The sequence below is a fragment of the Eulemur rufifrons genome, chromosome 8 (assembly GCF_041146395.1).
Source record: "Eulemur rufifrons isolate Redbay chromosome 8, OSU_ERuf_1, whole genome shotgun sequence".
Classification (NCBI taxonomy): domain Eukaryota; kingdom Metazoa; phylum Chordata; class Mammalia; order Primates; family Lemuridae; genus Eulemur; species Eulemur rufifrons.
This window is the reverse complement of record NC_090990.1, coordinates 114210782-114218844: the sequence shown is the minus strand read 5'-3', so window position 1 is coordinate 114218844 and position 8063 is coordinate 114210782. Positions and strand designations below refer to the sequence as shown.

Below are 8063 nucleotides of genomic sequence, written 5' to 3'. Positions count from 1 at the left end.
GAATTCTTTCTTGCATGAAGCCAAGGGACCACTTGGAATTCAAGTGGCTGCCAGCTTTGGGAGTCACTTTCCTTTATCATTATCTCACATCATATACAAAAAAAAAAAAAAAAATGATTCAGAATGGTTCAAAGATCTAAATGTACAAGTTAAAACTATAAACCTCTTAGAAGAAAATATAGCAGTAATGCTTCATAACCTTGGATTTTGCAATGGATTGTAGTATATGACACCAAAAGCACAAGATACAAAAGAAAAAAAAGATAAGTTGAGCTTCATAAAAATTTAAAACTTTTCTCCATTGAAACATATCAAGAAAATGAAAAAAATTCACTAATAGGAGAAAATATTTGCATATATATCATATATCTGATAAAGGTCTAGTATTTAGAAAATATAAAAAACTCAACAACAAGAAGACAACCCAGTTTAAAAAATGGACAAAGGACTTGAATAGACATTTCTCCAAAGAAGGTATACAAATGCTAATAAGCATGTGAAAAAATGTTCAGTATCGTCAGTAATTACGGAATTTCAAATCAAAACTATAGTGATCTACTTCACACCCACTAGGATGACTATAATAATTTTTTTTTTTTGTTAGAACAACTCAGCAAAATAAAATTCCGGTTTATTGTTGGACAACATTGTTTCACACATACATCAAACAGGCCAAAAAATAAAAAATAAAAATAAACAGCAACTTCATAGACAAAAAAAAGGAATAAAAAAGAAACCTTTTATCTTTGGCCTTTTTAACCATCTCATACAAACCAACTACTTACAGTACAGCTAAGTACATACACAAAAAAGTTACTGGAATGTTCGGAATAAGATTGTTTTTTTGTTGTTGTTTTTGCTTTTTTTTACAAGGTTTTTTTTCTCCTTTGAGATTATAATGAACATGGTCACACCACAAGTAAAGTCAGAAGTAGGACAGAGAAGGCTCCAAAGGCTGGTTTGGTCATCCGAGATCATTAAAAATGGCTGACCCCTAACAATATGTACAAAAATATAAAATGTAAATAAAAAATACAAACAAATTTCCTTTTTAAAGTACTTTTAAGAAAAAAAGCAGGGCCTTGGAAGTTTTGGTTCTTTTTTTCCTCCCCTGTTGCAAATTCTTGTGGTTTTGGTTGGGTGGTGGAGAGCGAGTGTCATCAGCGGGTGGCACTGCCCACGCTGGGCGGCCGGGCCTCTCTACTCGAAGGTGACCACGTTTAGATTCTGAGACGGGAAGTGGAGGGTGAATAGGTCACGGCGGCCTTTTTGGTTTTTTAAGTTTAACTTTTCCTTTTTTGCTGTCTAGTCATCCTCATCGGTCTTCTGCTTCTTGATATGAACATCATCGTCCTCGTCATCTTCAGCTGCCCGTTTGCCTGTGGCAGCCTCAGCTTCCTCATCTTCATCTCCATCCTCTTCCTCACCATCACCTTCTTCCTCTTCCTCCTCTTCCTCCTCTTCCTCCCCACCTTCTTCCTCTTCTTCATCTACCTCATTGTCAGCCTCCTGCTCCCCATTTTCCTCGTTAGCGTTCCCATTAGCAGGGGCGTCTCGTCCATTCTCTGCCTCCTCCACAACTTCCTTCTTCTCCTTTACGTCCTTGGTGGTGATCTCGGAGCTGGTGTCCAGGGCTGCGTCTGACATCGTGGGGCACGCCCGTGATCCCATGCAGGGGACCGAGAAGAAAGCGCGAGTTCGGGGACTCTGGCGATTAAGCTGCCGGAGTCCGCCGCGGCGGAGGTGGTTGCGGCGAGCAGGAAGCCAGACCCGGGAACAATGCAAAGATGGCTTTTCACAGCAGCCAGTCTAATAATAATTTTTTTTTTTTTTTTTTTGAGACAGAGTTTCACTCTGTTGCCTGGGCCAGAGTGCCCTGGCGTCAGCCTAGCTCACAGCAACCTCAAACTCCTGGGCTCAAGCAATCCTCCTGCCTCAGCCTTCCAAGTAGCTGGGACTACAGGCATGTGCCACCACGCCTGGCTAATTTTTCTATATATATATATATATATATATATATATATATATTTTTTTTTTTTAGCTGTCCATATAATTTCTTTCTATTTTTAGTAGAGATGGGGGTCTCGCTCTTGCTCACGCTGGTCCTGAACTCCTGACCTTGAGCAATCCACCGCCTCAGCCTCCCAGAGTGCTAGGATTACAGGTGTGAGCCACCACACCCGGCCTATAATAATAATTTTTAAAGGAAAATAAAAAGCATTGGTGAGGGGCTGGGCGAGGTGGCTCAGGCCTGTAATCCTAGCACTCTGGGAGGCCAAGGTGGGTGGGTCGTTTGAGCTCAGTAGTTCGAGACCAGCCTGAGCAAGAACGAGACCCTGTCTCTACTAAAAATAGAAAGAAATTATCTGGCCAACTAAAATATATATATATAGAAAAAATTAGCCGGGCATGGTGGCACATGCCTGTAGTCCCAGCTACTCGGGAGGCTGAGGCAGTAGGATCGCTTGAGCCCAGGAGTTTGAGGTTGCTGTGAGCTAGGCTGATGCCACGGCACTCACTCTAGCCCAGGCAACGGAGTGAGAGTCTGTCTCAAAAAAAAAAAAAAAAAAAGTATTGGTGAGGATATGGAGAAGTTGTAACTCTCACATATTACCACTGAGAATATAAAATGGTACAGATGTTGTCAAAAAGAGGTTAGCAGTTTCTCAAAATGTTAAACAGAATTATCATACTATCCAGTAATTTCAAAGAATTGAAAACAGGTGTTCAAACAAAAATGTGTACATGAATGTTCATAGCAGCATTTTTCATAATAGCCAAAAAATTAAAGCAACCTAAATTTCCATCAACTGATGAGTGAATAAGCAAATTGTGGTATATCCATGCAATCGATTATTATTCAACCATAAAAAGAATGAAGTACTGATACACGCTACAGTGTGATGAACCTTTAAAACATTACGCTACCTGAAAGAAACCAGACCCCAAAGTCCCATATTACACAATTCCATTTATATAAAATGTCCAGAACGGGCAAATCCATGGAAACAGAAAGTAGATCAGTGGTTTCAGGGGCCAGTAGTAGGGAGGCAATGACTGCTTAATAGGTGTGGAGTTTCCTTTTGGGGTAATGAAAATGTTCTGGGATTAGATAGTGGTGATAGTTTCACAACATCATGAATGTATTAAAAGCTACTGAAGTTTACAGTTTGAAATGGTTAAAATGGTGAAATTTTTGTTATGTCAAATTTATCTTGATTAAAATAATTTTTTTTTTGAGACATAGTCTCGCTTTGTTGCCCGGGCTACAGTGAGTGCCGTGGTGTCAGCCTCACTCACAGCAACCTCAAACTCTTGGGCTCAAGCGATCCTACCGCCTCAGCCTCCCAGGTAGCTGGGACTACAGGCATGTGCCACCATGCCCGGCTAATTTTTTTCTATATATATTTTAGTTGGCCAGATAATTTCTTTCTATTTTTAGTAGAGACGGGGGTCTCACTCTTGCTCAGGCTGGTCTCGAACTCCTGACCTTGAGCAATCCACCTGCCTTGGCCTCCCAGGGTGCTAGGATTACAGGCGTGAGCCACCACACCCGGCCGATTAAAATAATTTTTTAAGTGATAACACTAAATGCTGGTAAGGATGCAGAGAAACTGGATTATTCATACATTACTGATGGGAATTTAAAATGATATAGCCACTTCAGAAAAACAGTTTTCCAGTTTCTTAAAACACTAAGCATGCTACCACCATTCAACCCAGCAATTACCCTCCTGAGAATTTACCCCAGAGAAATGAAAACTTATGTTTACACAAAAACCTCTACAAAAATGTTTATGGTAGCTTTATAGCAATAGCCAAAAACTGGTAAAAACCCAGATGTCAACAAACTGCTACATCCATACCATAGACTACTTCTCAGCAAAAAATGGAATTAGCTATTGATACATGCAATATCTCTGGATGAATTCCTCTATGGCTGAATCTCCAGAAAACCATGCCTAATGAAAAAAGCCAATCCCAAAGTACTGTACGATTCCATTCATATAACATTCTTGAAATTGTAGAAATGGAGACAAAATTATAAAATTGTAGAGCAGGTTGGTGGTTGCCAGGAATTAATGAGGGGTGGAGGTGTTAGAGATGTAAGGATGGCTATACAAAGGCAACATGAAGGATCTTTGCAGTGATGTAAATATTCCTTCTCTTGACTGTATCAATGACAATATCACAGTTGTAATATTGTGCTATAGTTTTGCAAAATGTGTCCACTGGGAGGAAATCGGGGATAAGAGTACATGTGTACGTCTCTCTATATTATTTTTTACAACTGCATGTAATCTACAATTACCTCAAGATAAATGAACTTCAAAAAATTTTAATAATATATTTTATTTAACTCAGTATAACCAAAATGTTAGCATTTCATCATGTAATCCACATAGAAAGTTATTTTTGTAAGTTTTATTTTGTTTTTAACAGACACATAATGGCTGTACAAATTTGTGGGGTACAGTGTGATATTTCCACACATATATACATTTCTAGTAATCAAATCAGGGTAATTAGTATATCCATTACCTCAAACAGTTGCCATTTCTTTGTGTTAAGAACTTTCAAAATCCTCTCTGAGCTATTTTGAAGTATACAATGTATTTATATTATTGTTGACTATAATCACCCCATTATGCAATAGAACATCAGAACTTATTATATACGGTTAGATAACAGTAACTTTGTACTTATTGACCAACTTCTCTCTATCCTTTTTCCTTCCTACTCTCCCCAGCCTCTGGTAACCATTATTCTACATTCTACTTCTGTGAGATGAACTTTTTTGATTCCACATATGAGTGAGATCATGTAGTATTTGTCCTTCTGTGCTTGGCTTATTTCACTTAACATAATGTCCTCTAGGTTCATCCATGTTGTCACAAACAACAGGATTTCCTCCTTTTTATGGCTGAATAGTATTCCAATGTGTACATATACCACATTTTCCTTGTCTATTTATTCACTGATGGGCACTTAAGTTGATTCCATATCTCTGCTATTGTGAATAGTGCTGCAATAAACATGGGAGTGCAGATATCTCTATGACATACCAATTTCATTTCCCTTAGATATACACCCATTAGTGGGATTGTATGGTAGTTCTATTTTATTTTTTGAGGAACCTCCACATTGTTGTCCATAATGGCTGTACTAATTTACATTCCCACCAACAGTGTATGAGGATTCCCCTTTCTCCATATTCTTATCAACATTTGTTAATTTTTTTTTTGTCTTTTTGAAAATAGTCATTCTAACTGGGGTGAGGTGATGTCATGGTTTTGACTAGCATTTCCCCAATGATTAGTGATGTTGAGTATTTTTCTTTTCTTTTTTATTTATTTATTTATTTATTTTTGAGACAGAGTCTCACTCTGTTGCCCGGGCTAGAATGAGTGCCGTGGTGTCAGCCTAGCTCACAGCAACCTCAAACTCCTGGACTTAAGCGATCCTACTGCCTCAGCCTCCCGAGTAGCTGGGACTACAGGCATGCGCCACCATGCCCGGCTAATTTTTTGTATATATATATATATTTTAGTTGTCCATATAATTTCTTTCTATTTTTAGTAGAGACGGGGTCTCGCTCTTGCTCAGGCTGGTCTCGAACTCCTGACCTCGAGCGATCCACCCGCCTCAGCCTCCCAGAGTGCTAGGATTACAGGCGTGAGCCACCGCGCCCAGCCGATGTTGAGTATTTTTCATATACCTGTTGGCCATTTATGTGTCTCCTTTTGAGAAATGTCTGTTTAGCTCTTCTGCCCATTTTAAAAATTGGATTATTTGTTGTTTTTGCCATTGAATTTGTTGAGTTCCTTATATTCTGGTCAGATGCATAGTTGGAAAATATTTTCTAGGTTGCCTCCTCATCCTGTTGATTTCTTCCTTTGCTGTGCAGAAGTTTTTTAGTTTGATGTAATCCCATTTGTCTATTTTTGTCTTTGCTGTCTGTGCTTTTGAGGTCTTATCTTAAAAATTCTTTCCCAGGCCGGGTGCGGTGGCTCATGCCTGTAATCCTAGCACTTGGGAGGCCAAGGTGGGTCAATCGTTAGAGCTCAAGAGTTCGAGACCAGCCTGAGCAAGAGCGAGATCCCGTCTCTACTAAAAATAGAAAGAAATTATCTGGCCAACTAAAAATATATAGAAAAAATTAGCCGGGCATGGTGGCGCATGCCTGTAGTCCCAGCTACTCAGGAGGCTGAGGCAGGAGGATCACTGGAGCCCAGGAGTTTGAGGTTGCTGTGAGCTAGGCTGATGCCACGGCACTCTAGCCTGGGCAACAGAGCGAGACTCTGTCTCAAAAAAAAAAAAAAAAAAAATTCTTTCCCAGACCAATGTCATGTTTTCTTCTAGTAATTTCATGGTTTAGGGTCTTACATTTAAGTCTGTCATCTATTTTAAGTTAGTTTTTGCAGGCAGTGAAAGATAAGGGTCTAGTTTTATTCTTCTGCATGTGGATATCCAGTTTCCCTAGCACCATTTCTTGAAGATTGTACTTTCTGTCAATGTTCTTGTCACCTTTGTTAAAAATGAGTTGACTGTAAATGCCTAGATTTATTTCTGGGTTCTCTATTGTGTTCCATTTGCCTACATGTCTGTTTTTATGCCAGTATTATGCTGTTTTGGTTACTACTGCTTTGTATAGTAGTATATTTTAAAGTCAGGTAGTGTGACGCCCCAGGCTTTGTTGTAATAGTTTTGCTTAGGATTGCTTTGGCTACTTGGAGTCTTTTATGGTCTCATATAAATTTTATGATTGTCTATTTCTGTGCAAAATGTCATTGGTATTTTGATAGGGATTGCTTTCATTCTGTAGATCACTTTGGGTAGCATGGACATTTCATTTTAAAAAAAATATATAATAAAAAGAAATCTAATTTGCTTCTCTGGTGAAGTCTTTCCTAACTGATGTTAACTTTGAGGGTGACAGACCAAGCTAGCTAAGGCAACCACGTAGTGGTGTTATAGCCTAAGATGTGAGAAATGACCACCTAAAGACTGAATTGAGCCAAATTAGGAGTCCTTTGTTAGCTGGCCAGTGACCACCCCTGTTCTGGGAAAGTCCAGAGACAGAGAATGGCCCGATCTTAAAGTGGGCAGGGGTTATATACCTTCACCACTAACAATACTAACAATACACATACGGCTAAGAACATGTTGATTACAATAATTCATAAGCAAGCAAACTTACAGAAGCAAATAGCATCCGTTAAATCAAGGAACATTTCCTTGAGGAACATCCAAGGAACATTTTTCCAAGGAACTGCCAAACGTAGTACAATGTAACTATACACACCGAATGATTTTAAACAATCACTTACAAGTTAATCACTGTATAATTTTTTTTTCTGTTATTCATGTATTCTTCTCTACTTCGCACAACAGTGAGTCCGTACACAAGATGGCTGCACTAGCCTGCATACAAGATGGCTTCCCTTACACTCATAAAACTATAGTGAGTACTGCGCTTCATCACAAGTGGCCCCATGGTCCTGTCATGGTACAGTGGTCAAGATCTAGAGGTGGTGATGGTGTGAGGACCCTCTGGGGCTCCGTCTGTGGTTACCAAACCGGAGCAACCAGGAAAGGGAGAGTGTTTTACAATTTCTCTGTGGCAAAGATTTCTACAACTTCTGGGAAAAGAAAGAAAATGATGACAAAGGTTTATAAAAAGGATAGTCATTCCTTGGTTATTTGTAATTTTGTGTCCAGCATACAAAAGCTAGAGTCAGAACTGGGTTCTGCAGCTCTCCTGCTGTTGAAATAGTGATCTAAGACAAGTTGGGTTTTTTTTTTTTAATTCTTTGAGTTTGTTTTATTTTTAAAACAGTTGTACCAACCTCTAATTTTATTGTGTTTGTACATCACCTTCCCTAATTGGCCTATAAATAGTGGGAAGGCAAAGAGTGTACCTTCATAATTTTCTGTCTGCAGTACCAAATGAGCAAAGTGTACCTAGTCAACAAACAAATGAAGATGTAAACCAAATGGAACCCTGAAGCCTACAAATTATGCAGATAATTGCATCCTTGCCTTCAGAACTCTCAAGCACG

General features: G+C 39.1%; 1 protein-coding gene across 1 annotated transcript; it reads right to left on the bottom strand.

Annotated features, from left to right (window-relative positions):
* Positions 1–1197: 1197 nt before the first annotated feature.
* On the bottom strand, positions 1198–1647 carry LOC138390146 (prothymosin alpha-like). Its single transcript, XM_069479001.1, has one exon. The coding sequence runs from the start codon at positions 1645–1647 to the stop codon at positions 1306–1308; it is 342 nt and encodes a 113-aa protein (XP_069335102.1). The 3' UTR covers positions 1198–1305.
* Between the last annotated feature and the right edge of the window lie 6416 nt (positions 1648–8063).